The sequence below is a fragment of the Tamandua tetradactyla genome, chromosome 3, assembly GCF_023851605.1.
Source record: "Tamandua tetradactyla isolate mTamTet1 chromosome 3, mTamTet1.pri, whole genome shotgun sequence".
Taxonomy (NCBI): Eukaryota; Metazoa; Chordata; class Mammalia; order Pilosa; family Myrmecophagidae; genus Tamandua; species Tamandua tetradactyla.
The window spans coordinates 13426310-13439802 of NC_135329.1; the positions used below are offsets into that span (position 1 = coordinate 13426310).

At 40.8% G+C, this 13493-nt stretch overlaps 1 protein-coding gene across 1 annotated transcript in view; it reads right to left on the bottom strand.

Annotated features, from left to right (window-relative positions):
- ALK (ALK receptor tyrosine kinase) overlaps positions 1-13493 on the bottom strand; it is a 219793-nt gene that overhangs the window by 97542 nt on the left and 108758 nt on the right. Inside the window, exon 6 of the mRNA XM_077151697.1 lies at positions 8347-8516. Coding sequence (XP_077007812.1) covers positions 8347-8516 — 170 coding nt within the window. The remainder of the gene's footprint in view (positions 1-8346; positions 8517-13493) is intronic.

Consider the following 13493-nt stretch of genomic DNA (forward strand, 5'->3'; position numbering starts at 1 on the left):
GCACGACTTCCCCGGCCTGCACCCTGAGCACCCGGACCCGGGAACCTCGCCTCGGGACAATAAAATTTTAAACTCGAACTCAGTTTCTCTAATTTCTCGATCGGCTACCGTCTAAAACCTGACAGGAACATGTCCCTGCCAGAGACTGATAGAATAAGGGAGAGAATTTCCCTTTCTTCCATTTTAAGAAAAGAGGCATATTTAATTACAGCAGAAAAACTAGCAATTGCATGGTGAAAAGTGAATGGAATGAGGGAGAGAGTGAGGTTTCCACTGAAAAAAAGAACAGTTTTTTTTTTTTTGCACGGGCAGGCACCAGAACTCGAACCCAGGTCTCTGGCATGGCAGGCGAGAACTCTGCCTGCTAAGCACCGTGGCCCACCCAAAAAGCAGTTATTTATATAAGGTTGCTGTAAAATAGTAAGATAACTTTTAAGCAAACATCAAACCAATATTTGAAGTGGTATTGCCCTTCAAAGTTACCTTAAAATCATATATCTGTATTCCAGGAATACTGCCACTACTTAAAACATCCTGGGCATTTTTCTTTGGAGATTTTTCTTGTTACTCTTTACAGTATGGTTTTACAGTTAGCATCACTTCATAATGGTCACAGACTATTTCATTATTTCTATCACTTTACCTATTTGTGAATAGATGGGAAAATATCATTCCATGGATAGATGGAATTAGTCCTAATACACCCATGCCATATTTATTGAGCCTTCATGGAAAGCCTACTGTGTGATGGGAGTACCCTAACTGTAGCCCTTTTCTCTCAAGTGATCAGCTCTAGCTCTTCTTACGGTCAAGGTTCAAAGTGTTTCTTATAAAGTGGTTCTGATAGGATAGTAGCCAGAGACAAAGAAAGCACGGGTACCAGGCAAGTCCCTAAAGATAATTCCTTGTCACCAGAGTTACAAATGCTGTTTTGATTCATCTGATGGGACACAGGTGTTGCTTTGTTATATAAAATACTTTTCAGTAGTATTTATAATAATGTGGTTTCATCTGCTTTGTTGCATACAGGTGGAACAGAGGATGAGCGTTGGATGGATTCCAACAAATTAAATTCTCAGTGAGTTTATCCAGAATTTGGAAATATATGCAATTTTCCCCAATATGTTATTCAGCCAACACATTGATTGGACATGCAATATGTTAGACACTGTACTAGATGTTCAGAAAATAGTGATACATAAACAAACGTGGTACTTGCCTTGAAACAGATAATAAGGAGTCCCAGAAGCTATGAGAATATATTATATGTATATAGTTTAAGTTCATGAAGACTTCTTTAAAATGTGATGAAGGAAGAGTGGGAATTAGGGGGATAGAGGGTAGAGTAAAAGCATCACATATTGAGAGAATGTCAGGTGCAAATCTGGGGGGTACAATTATCATGGTACAAATGAGTTGAAAGGAGTTTATGTGGTTATTGAATGGGCCATAAAGGATGAACAGTACAAGGTGGGGCTGGTGAAATTAGGGTGATCAAAGAACACATGGGCTCGAGGTCATGTTAAGGAGTTTGATACACATCCTCAAAACCATGGCAGTCATGGAAGGGTTTTGAAAAGAGGAAAATGATTTATGTTTAAAAAAGTTTACTCCAGCTGCCTTGTGTGGTAACAAAAATGGAGGCAAAGAGATAAGTTGGGAGGCTACTATCATATCCAGTCCAAAAATATAGTAGCTTAAAATAGTTTATGTAATGACCAGGGGATAGGACCAGTGTCTGGAGCCTGGACACTCTTTAGGATGACCTGTATGCCCCAATACAGGTGCTTTAAAAAACTTTGTACTAACAAATTAGAAAACCTAGATGAGATGGCCAAATTCCTAGAAACACAAGGACAACCTACACTGAATCTAGAAGAAAATAGAAGATCTCAACAGGCTAATTATAAGTAAAGATCCTGAATCATTCTTCAAAAACCTTCCCCAAAAGAAAAGCCCAGGACCAGCTGGCTTCATGGGTCAATTCTACCAATCATTTCAAGAAGAATTAATATCAATCCTGCTCAAACTCTTCCAAAACATTGAAGAGGAGGGAATACTACCTAATTCATTCTACGAGACCAAAACACCATAATAACAAAACCAGATAAAATAGTACAAGAATGGACAATTAACAGACAAATTTCTCTTATGAATATAGATACAAAATTCCTCAACATGCGAGCAAATTGAATCCAACAGCTCACTAAAAAAGTTATACACCATACTCAAGTGAGATTCATCCAAGATATGCAAGGGTGGTTTACTAGAAGAGAATAAATTAGTGTAATACACCACATTAACAGAACAAAGGGAGGAAACAGCATGTGATCATCTCCATTGATATAGAAAAGGCATTTGACAAAATCTAACACCCTTTCCTGATAAATACTTAGAAAAATAGGAATAGAAGGAAACTCCATCAACATGATAAAACAATGAAAAGTTCATTGCTAATAGCATACTCAAAGGTGAAAGATTGAAAGTTTTCCCTCTAAGATCTGGAACAAGACAAGGATGCCCATTGATACCAGTTATTCAACATTGTACTGGAAATTCTAGCCAAAGCAATTAGATCAGAAAAATAAATTCAATATTTGCAGATGACATGATCCTATATAAAGTCATGAAAAATCTACAACAAAGCTACTAGAGCTAATAAATGCATTAGTAAAATGGCAGGGTACAAGATCAACATGCAAAGATCAGTAACGTTTCCTACAACTTCCAGGTGGGTCTCTGGACCAGATAAGTCCTGAAACATAGAGGGCCCAGCCTCTCCAGAACATCAGATAGTTCCATCTCCCTACCTCATATTAGTGACAGAACCTTCCAACATGAAAAAGTTAGAACGGCCATAGCTCAAATACCCCTAAAGAGAGGGAAAGAAAGATCAAAGATGATGGTGGAATTATAGAGTAGATAGGATTTAACAAATCAATACGATTGCTTAATCATTAAATTGATATCTCTTTTAGTCTCCAGTGTCTTAGAGCAGCTAGAAGTAAAAACCTAAAATTGTGGAATCGTAACCCATGTCAAACTCTGAAATATGTTCTACAACTAATTGTGGTGTTGTGCTTTGAAATTTATTGCTTTTTTGTATATATGTTACTTTTCACAAAAAGAAAGAAAAAAAGTCGATTGTGATGATAAAAAATATTTAAGCCTTCTAGCCCCCTATATTCTGGAGCAGCTAGAAGGAAAAATCTGAGAGGATTGTATGGTAGCCTATGACAAACTCTGGGATCTGTCCTGTAACTACTTGTTGAAGAGTGCTTTGAAAACTATTCTTTTTTATTTCTTTGCTTTGTATATATGTTTTACTCTACAATAAAAAAGTTAAAAAAAATCAGTAATGTTTCTATACACTAGGAATGAGCAAGATGAGAGGAAATCAAGGAAAAAAATTCTATTTACAACAGCAACTAAAAGAATCAAATATTTAGGAATAAATTTAACTGAGGACAGAAAGGTATTACACATAGAAAACTACAAAACTTTGCTAAAAGATCAAAGAAGAGGTAACTAAATGGAAGGACATTCCATATTCATGGATTGAAATGTTGTTAAGGTGCCAGTTGTACCCAAAATGATTTATAGATTCAATGCAATCCCAATAAAAATTCCAAAAGTCTTCTTTGCAGAAATGGAAAAGCCAATCATCAAATTGATTTGAAAGGATAAGGGACCCTGAATAGCCAAAAATATCTTGGAAAAGAAGAATGAAGTTGGAAGACTCAAACTTCCTGACATTAAAACTTATTACAAAGCTATGGTTATCAAAACAGCATTGTTCTGACACAAGGATAGATATAGAGACCAATGGAATGAAATTGAGAGTTCAGAAATAGACCATCACATCTATGGCCAATTGTTTTTTGACAAGGCTGCCAAGTCCACTCAACAGGGAAAGCATAGTCTCTTCAACAAATGGTGCTGGGAGAACTGGAAATTTATATGCAAAAGAATGAAGGGGGACCCCCTATCTTACACCACATATAAAAATTAACTCCAAGTGGATCAAAAGCCTAAATATATGAAACAGGATTATAAGACTCCTAGAAGAAAACCTGGAGACTCATCTTCAGGACCTTGTGTTAGGCAATGGTTTCTTAGACTTTACACCCAAAAACAAACCACAAAAGATCAAACAGATAAATGGGACCTGAACAAAATTAAAAACTCTTGTGCATGAAAGGATTTCATCAGGAAAGTGAAACTACAACTCATAGAATGGGAGAAAGTACTTGGAAACCACATATATGATAAGGGTTTAATAAATAGAATAATAAATTCTGCAACTCAACAAGAAAAACACAAACAACTCAATTAAAAATTGGGAAAGAGAATTGAATAGACATTTCTCCAAAGAGGATATACAAGTGGCCCAAAAGTACTGGAAAAGATAGATATTCAACATCATAGCTATTAGGGAAATACAAATAAAAAACACAATGAGATACCATTTCACAACCATTAGAACAGCTTCTATTAAAAAAAATAGAAAATTACAAGTGTTGGAGAGAATCTGGAGGAATAGAAATACTCAGTGTTTGCTCGTGGGAATGTAAAATGGCATAGCCACTGTGGAAGAGTTCGGCAATTCCTCAGAAAGTTAGGGACTGTATAGAATTACCATATGACCTGAAAATTCCACTTTCAGGGAACAGATATTTGCACACCAGTCTTCATAGCAGCATTATTTACAATTGCCAGAAAATAGAAGCCCATCAACTAATGGATGGGTAAGTAAAATGTGGTATATGCATACAGTGGCATATTATTCAGTTGTAAGAAGGAATGAGGTCCTGACGCATGTGACAACATGGATGAACTCTGAAGATACACTGAGTGAAATAAGCCAGACACAAAAGGAAAAATAATGTATGATCTCACCGTTATGAAACAATTAGAATAAGCTAACTCACAAAGTCAGATTCTAGACTATAGGTTGCCAGGGGCTAGGCTGGAGGTAGGAAATGGAGAGTTAATGTTTAAATTGTACAGAGTTTCTATTTGGTGTGATGGAAAAGTTCTGGATGGTGGTTATAGCACAACATTGTGAATGCAATTAACAGCACTGATTTATATATGTGAATGTGGCTAAAAGGGGAATGTATGTTGTATGTTATATATATGTTCTTAGAATAGAAATTAAAAAAGAAACAGGACTAGCAACGCAAGTGGTGAACCATATTGTAAACAATGAGCTATGGTTAATAGGACAATTATAAAAAAGGTCCTTCTGTGAATTATAACGTATGTGTCACACTGATGCAAGATATTGATGAAGAGTATATAGGAATTCTATATAGTATGTATTTTATGCATGATTGTTTCCTGTAAACCTACAAATTCTCTAATAAAAAAAAGATTTTTGATAATGTGTGGAAGTTGGGAAACGCTGTAGCAGTGGTGGTTTGGAACAGATAAGTGAATGAGGTTTGCCAGCTCAAAGATTCCTGGTGGGGGAGCTGTCCATGAGGTGGATGCTGACAGGCTGAAGCCAGGAGTGGTCTAAGAGGATTCATGGGCCAGCGGCGTGAGGTATAACTCCTAATCTCAGGACTGGGAGAAAGGGAGTTGATCTTTGTCCTGTTCCCCTCCATTTCCTTTTATTTCTTTCTCATCTTTTTTCTTTGTTTGCCATCTCCCCTTCCCATTTCCTTTTTCTCGCAATCTGGGATGCCCTAGATCACTTTTCTTGGAAGGAAGAGGGAGGAGTGTGCTTCTTCCCCTCATAAGGAGTCCACAAAGCATTGATAATGACAAATTCATAAGAGACTCCACCCCATTTCAGGGCTGCACGACTACTTATTTATTATTGCTGGGTTGGCTATCCCAGCTTCTTCTGATGCATTTGATGGGAGATATCATTATTATTATATTATTGTTATTACTATTAACCTGATGAAGCACTTACTAGGGGCCAGGCAGTTCACCAAGCACTTTACTATTACAAGCCTAAGAATTAGATTTTATCTCTTTTATAAAATATAGCTTGACTTTGAACATCAGTGGTTGTGATTTATGTTATTTATCCAATAAATTAGTATTAAACTTACATAACCAAGGGATGAGGATGGAGGATAGGAGAAATAAAATTCATTAATTCCTAGTATGTTCAGATGCTTTTGATAGTTGCTTTATTTAGTCCTTGCAACAATCTTGCCAAATTGTGCTGTTATTGTCCTAATTTTACAGCTGAGGAAACCAAGTCTCAGAGATGGTAAGTAGCTGGCTGAGGTCACACAGTTGGTAAGTGGCTGAGCCTGGGACTCTCTGATTTTAAAGCCTGGGCTCTCTCATACACTGCATTCTTCAGTTCTATGGCCCATCACATCTACCATCTAGTTTGATTTTTAACAAATGAAAACTGTGCCTCATTCTCCTGCAGTTTCATTTGCCTCTGGGTCTCAATGCCTCCTTTATCAGCTCTATTTCTGAAAGGGCAGCTTCCAACATCAGAGCATGTCAGTGGTGTGCTAGAAAATGGAATGAAGTTCCTCTCGTTTTATGTAATTGCACCCTTATTAGGTCACGAGGCATTATCAGACCAAGCTGGCCTTTGTCCGAATCCCCACTGGACAGTCTAGTCTCAGTATCAATATTGGAAATGTCAGTCCAGTAAACAGCCTTTAACAGGGGGAAGGGAGACTGAGAACAAAGTTTCCTTCAAACGAAACTCCAGTGGATAAGGCTGAGCAGAGTCAACATTTTACTTGCTGTAAATCCTCTGGAGTGGCTATGAAAGAGAGAGGACTTGCTGGATTGAGGAGGAAAAATCACCACCTTTGATTCATCTGAATTAATTTAGCATCTCCCCAAAGGGAGGGCGCTGGCATCAATCACCCCGTGTTGTCCCTTCCTGCCCACAGTCCCCAGTGCCAAAGGACAAAAGGCTTGTCTGGGGTGGGTTGTGCCCATGCTCCCCCTTACTGCACTTTAATTAAACCCATTCGTCTTTGGGGCACTGAGCCTCAGAATGACCAGGGGATTTGATCTTTAACCCACACACATCTGAAGGAGTGGGTAGTTGGTGCTCAGAGTGAGGACAATGCTTTCTTCCTATGACAGACTGGCTCGAGTTAGGAACTCTCAGAAATGGTAGACTCTGTGAAGTTTGGGTGAGACTTTGAGACCCAGATCTATGCTTATGAAACTGGGGCCAACTGGTATCTCCCCTCTGCATTGCCTTAAGCCTCTGGCCCTGGTTTTCACAGGTGGCTCCACCAGGATGGCAATTTAAATGTGTTGAGGGGTCGAAGGCAGAGGTTGCTCTGGATTACAGGATTAGACATTTAGCCTATAAAAGATATCTTCCCCCTCCCTCCCCCAGATCCATCTGCATGCATTTTTTTTTTTTTTTTTTTTTTTACAGAAATGACCTCCCTTACATTCTGGAACGGATGAGCAGAAACCATGGAGAGTTCAATGTGACACATCAGAGCATCACGTGAAGCCTGCCAGACCCAGGCCATCTTTATTTTGGGCATGGCTTGCTCCAGGCAGACTGCAGGTGGCAGACTAGTGCCACCCTGGGGAGACAAGTGGCAGCTGCACTCAGCAGTCACTGCTGCATTTCAGAGGCGCCCTCAGTGATCCTCTTACCCAACCCTCTCAGTGCAAAGAAGAGGAAACTGAAGGCCAGAGAAGTCAAGTAACCTGTTCAAGGTCATAAAGGTCATTCATGATAGAATTCAAATAGGAACAAGGACCTCTGATAGAAGCATTCCTTTGTTTACTGGAGCACTTGGCATTTACATTCACCCACCTGTCCAGGGGCCACCTCAATAGAGCACTGGACTTGGAGTCAGAAACTGGACTCCAATCCTGAGCATGATCTGAACTTTACCTCTTTGCTTCTCATTTTCTGCATTTGTAAAAAGGGAGGAATGGGGAACAACAATAAGGCCTGTCTTACCTACCTTGTGGGATGTTTCCTGTTTAAATACATACAGTAAGGATTAAATAAAATGACAAACGGGCAAGGTAAAACCCATAAGTGGGAGAAAATGCTACATACACGTAAGGCCTGAATGTTTGGGAGTAATGTGGTTTGTCCAGTTCAATTTTTTCTCTTCCCACAAATATTCAAGGCAGCCAATCAGGCAGGATCAGAAATGAGGAGATGGGTGTCCATTAGCACCAATGTGGAAAATCTCCATGCTCCCTGTAACCCTCCAGAAGCGTGTGTGTGCATGTGTGTGTGTGTGCATGCACATGTATATGCCTGTGTATTTGTGTGCATTGGGTGGAAAGAATAGGGGGAGGGAAGGGGAGGACACCCCCCCTGCAATTTGTCTGATCGGAGAGAAGGGGCTGCAGGGGGTGGGCACCTACCTGTCTGACACGTTGAGGAGAGGCAGCACCGTCCACTGCCACAGGCTCAAGCCTTCATCGGTGGCAACATGCCAGACCATCCTGCTTTGTTCCTTCCCAGTTTTGTTCTCTACCAGCACCAAGGAGAGGTTTCCCCTTAGGACTCCACGGATGAGCCAGGACATTCGGAGCTGTGAGGAAGGGAAGAGCCGGAAGGATAAGGTGATAAGTTAAAAGGAAACCTGAGACCTCTTATCTTTCACTCATTTTCTTGCAAGAGTGCCTGCGTGTCCTCTCACCTGTGTGCTCAATCAACTTTCTACCTGGTAACTCAATCTATGCTATGCCCTTGAATTCTATCTTGCGGCATGGCCAAGAACCTAGGAACACAAATCTGGCAAAATATTTTGGCAAGCCAGCCAGGAGACACTTCTCTCTGACCATCTGGGCTGAGAAAATGGATATTGCCAACAGCATCTTGGAGGACGCCCCTCCCCGCCCCCCCCGGGTTGCTCTTAAACTGGGATCATTTCCCCACAGAAGACCTAAGAAAGAGGAAACTCATCTTCCGTAATGCCACATGGCTGCAATATAAGCTTGAAGATGGGGAGGCATGGCCCTCCAATGGGACTTTCAGTTACACAACTATCCTCCAGTTAGATGTATTCTGTAAAAGACAGGGAAAGTTGTCAGGAATTCCCTATGCCCAGATGTTTAAGCTCTCTATCAAGACAAGGACCTCAGAAGGACTTGTTTGTCTTATGCCCATGTCTCAATTTCCATTTAAAAAGAAGATCTTTTCAATGATCCCCTTTTAAAACTTGTTTGCTAAAAGGCATGAGAGAAGGTACTACCAAGCTGGTTAATTGTGATAAGCTAAAGGAGATCACTCAGGAGAAAGGAAAATTTGGCTCCATTCCAGGAGAGGTTGGTAGAAGCCCTAAAGAAGTTTACTAATGTAGGCCCAGACTCCCAGGGAGGTCAAATTTTGCTGGGCACCCATTTCAGCAGCCAGTCTGCCTCTGGAATTCAGAGAAAGTTGCAAAAGCACTCCATGGGCCTACAAATTCCCACTAATGATCTATGAGAAATTGCCTTTTCTGTCTTTAATAATCGAGACAACCTGAGGAGGAGAAGAAGGCAAAGAGAGGTAAGCAGAAGATCAAAGGACAAACTCAGCTTATGGCAGTTGCTGTTAAAAGTGCCCTGCCCCCTTGAGGTCAACCAAATTGTGGCTCAAAGCATCAGGGGCCGTGCTTCAACTGTGGTTCAGAGGGTCAGTGGCAGAGAGAGTGCCAGAAGCTTTAAGACAATCCTTGACCTTGGGACTTACTGGGGCCTTGACCCAAGTGCCACCAACGTGGGCTTTGTCTCCTGAAGCGGGGGCAGGATAGTCCCTTAAGCCCTGCTAGAGGCAAGCAAAGAAAACTGAAGGTGCCTAATGTCATGTGTGGCTCCTCTGACTTCACATTGGACTATCAACCTAGAGGAGCCTCGGGTGACATTCAACATAGCAGGCAAGATTATTAATTTCTTACTCTGTCCTGAACTGCCATTCTGCAGCCACCTCCACTTGGACTTGCCTAGCTATGGGAGTTGACAGTGAAGCCCAAACTAGGACCTTCATTACCCTTCTCCTTTGTAGGCTTGAGGACATTCTGGTGTCCCATCAATTTCTCATTGTTCCTGAAAAACCCACCCCCTTTCTAGGGAGGGATTTTGTTCACCCTGTGGGGCCACCTTAAGACTAGTAAACCCGGCTAGTGTTTACCCCCTTGTTTGCCCCAAGACCCCTACTTGATTGAGGACTGCTAGCATCCCAAAGGAGATCCCTGAGCAAGTAAACCCATCTGTGTGAAATAAAGGAATCCCAGGGCAAGTAGCCCCTGTCTGCATTTGGTTCTCAGTCCTAGATCTTAGACACACTTTTTGTATCCCTCTTCACCCTGAACCTCAATACCTATTTGCTTTTGAATGGCAAGGACTTAAGAATAGTAGTTTCCTGGAACTTTAAGTACCTGTGTAACACCTGAAACTCAGAGTGAAATTTCTCCAGCTCAGAAAATCAGCAATACTCCATACAGCACCATATGAATGATGCTGATTTTGTTAGGATTAAGGTAAATCAGAATACAGGGTAAAAGATAATGTTGTCTGTATTCTAAAACTTTAACTTCTGTGTAAGACCAAAAAAGAGCCAAGCTATTGCAAGCAAAAATAAACAAACAAATAAATAAAAATTAAAAAGTATTTGCAAAGTCCCTTAAAAGACTGGAGAAAATTGTAGAACTATTAAACTTCTCTACCTGGGGAATTCTTGCTACTCTCTTAAGCAACAGGGGCTCCCAACTTACTAGGCCAAGCCCTCAATCTTAGGGCTTGTCCTTGTGAAACTTATTTCTGTAATGGCAAATCTAAGCCAACCTATAATAAATATGTAAGAGTTACCCCCAGAGAACTTCTTTTGTTGCTCAGACATCGTATCTCTCTAAGCCATACTGTACAAATAAACTCACTACCTTCTCCCTGTGTGGGATATGACTTCCAGGGGTGTAAGTCTCTCTAGCAATGTGAGACATGACTCCCAAAGATGAGCCTGACCCTCTGACCCTTGCATCATAGGATTAACTAACAAAAAGGAAATAAAATTTCAGTGGCTAAGGAAATTAAATTAGAGTCAAGAAGTTATTCTAGAAGTTACTCTTATGCAAATGCAGCCAGATATTGCAAATTCTCACAGTATGTCAAGCCCCAACCAACAGTGCTCCTGAAAACTCGGAAGAATTCCCTGAGTGCCATTTTACTCCTGCTTCTGTTCAGACCATGTATACTCTAGTTTCTTATCCAGTTTGTCTCTTCCAGATTAGAAGCCTTTCACAACAAACTCCTCCTCAGCAAAGGTGACACTTCTGTCCCCCACACTCAACCAGCCACCCTCAATAGCATAGCCAGAGCCCTCGCTGCTCCCACAGGTAGGGCCTGTGACCCACTGGCAGCTTGAAGCAGCTACAGAAGATGGACCATCAGCCCAAATTCCCTTAAGATTAAAGGGAGCTATAATTCTCTGAGGGGGAAGTTGAGGCAGAGTTAGAATTAGGGTGGTGGCTGGCTGATGAGGAAAGGGAAAATTCCAAGAAGAGGTCAGGCCAAAAGGAGAAAGACATCTTTGAGAGGATCAGCAGTAAACAGCACCTGGGTCCCAAATGACCCTACTTGAGTGGTTCCTCTATGATCAAGCATCCCAAAGGAGGGAGAAGGGTAGAGCCAACCAACTCTGCCTGAGTGAGTCATCATCACCAAGCATCAGTGAAGGAGGGAAAAGGGGAGGGAGTAAAATAGTTGATAAAAATTACAAAAGAAACAAATATCTATAAGAGCAGATTGTTCCACAATGCTGGGGCCTCTCGTCTTTCACCCTTTCTCTTGTGAGAGTGCTTGCGTGTCTTCTCACATGCAAATTCAATAAACTTTCTACTTGCTAACTCAAAATAACAACAACAACGACACCAACAAAAAGGAAACCTGAGGTCCTCCCTTCCTGGGATTCTTAACTGGAGCCTAAGGGACTTTGCTGGAGAAGCAGCTGAGGTCTGCCCACGCCTGATTTTGCTCACCATCTCTCACATTTTCATTAAGTTGCAAGGAGCTGGGCAGGGGAAATTGCTGAGAAATTTTGGAGCTTTGCTAATGCTTATGTTATCTTTCTAAATTTCACAAGACGGTGCCACTGACAGGAAATCAAGATCAATGCACCATTCAATGAACCATCTAGAGAAGACCAAAGGTCTGTGGCCCCAGCTCACTTTATTGAACTTTGGCAAGTGATTTTGTGACTTCAATTATTTTCCTGATTCAGTCATTTTAGTCCTTCTCCAAATACTTTAGTAATCTTATTTGGACAGGGCTGTAGTTCACATCACTTATTAACTAATTGGAGACCCCATGACTTGAAGGCAAAGGTTAGACAGAAACCTACCTATCAAGATGTTTTAATATGTTTGCCTTTCAGAATGAAGATACACGCTTTGCCAAAAGGAACTCAGCCTTCTGTTTTCATAGCATCTTTATTAAAGGTTTCTATGGAATGGTTCCCTGGACATTGCATTTGAAAGGAAATTGTAACTAATAATCTTCCTGAGAAAGTTTTAGGTACAGTTTTGCCAAGAGGCAGTGTACACTATAAAGAAGGTCTCTGGTCTATGTGTTTAAAATAATAGAGATTGTATGTTTGATAGAAGCAATCTATAAACAACATTTAAAACTTAGGGAAATGACATCATATCTTTGTCCAAAATATCCTATTCAGGTCGAGAAATAAAAAATAGCTATCATAGAAAGGAAAATAAAATATGTTCTATTGCCAGCTGAAGTTTTCATCAGCCATGAAGCCATCTTTCCTCCAATTCTCAGGGTTTGAACCCATGCTCCTTGGTAAATCATTCCTCTGTCTCCAGGTTCCTGGGTTCATGGTTGCCTTACAATCTGAGGTGCTAAAGCTAAAGCCTTCCTGTTTCCTTGCATGTAAACCCTTGGCTAAGAAGGTCACCCCTGGGCATTGGAGTCCCCAGTTTCTACTTCTGAAATCTTGAACCTGGGAAAAGTCTGGTCTATTACCATTGTCTCTTCACTTGTACCTTCCCCATTTCCCCATAGCCAGTGTACCAAATACTAGTCTCCACTAAGAACTCCCAGGATAATTTAATGAATTGGTTAATTTTTTTCTTGCCCCACTTGGCTTTCTCATGCAATTTGGATGCCATGATTGGGGTATTTTAGTCCCACCCTTGTTAAAGGGTGGGTTCCTGTGAATTCAGACTATTGAGCCGCACCGCCCTGGATGGCTGTTGGTACTTGCTCAGCGACAGTTGATTTCAACAATTGATTTCTGAACACACTCAGCAGCACAATGGGTGTTTCAAAGTCTGTTTGCCTCCTCAAGCAATGGGCATGAATGCTTGCTGTCATTTTCTGGTTTCTCTACTACTAATGCATTATTTTGATTCCTACCTTACTGAGAGGATTTACTAGATTAGGTGTAATCCCCTTCACCCGCTCCTCTTTTTTTTACAGCATAAGTATCTATTTATAGACACTCTCTCTTTCTTTCCTATCTTAGAGGGCGCTGTATCCTTCCTTTTCTTCTAGGATAAACCCCATCCGATTTACCT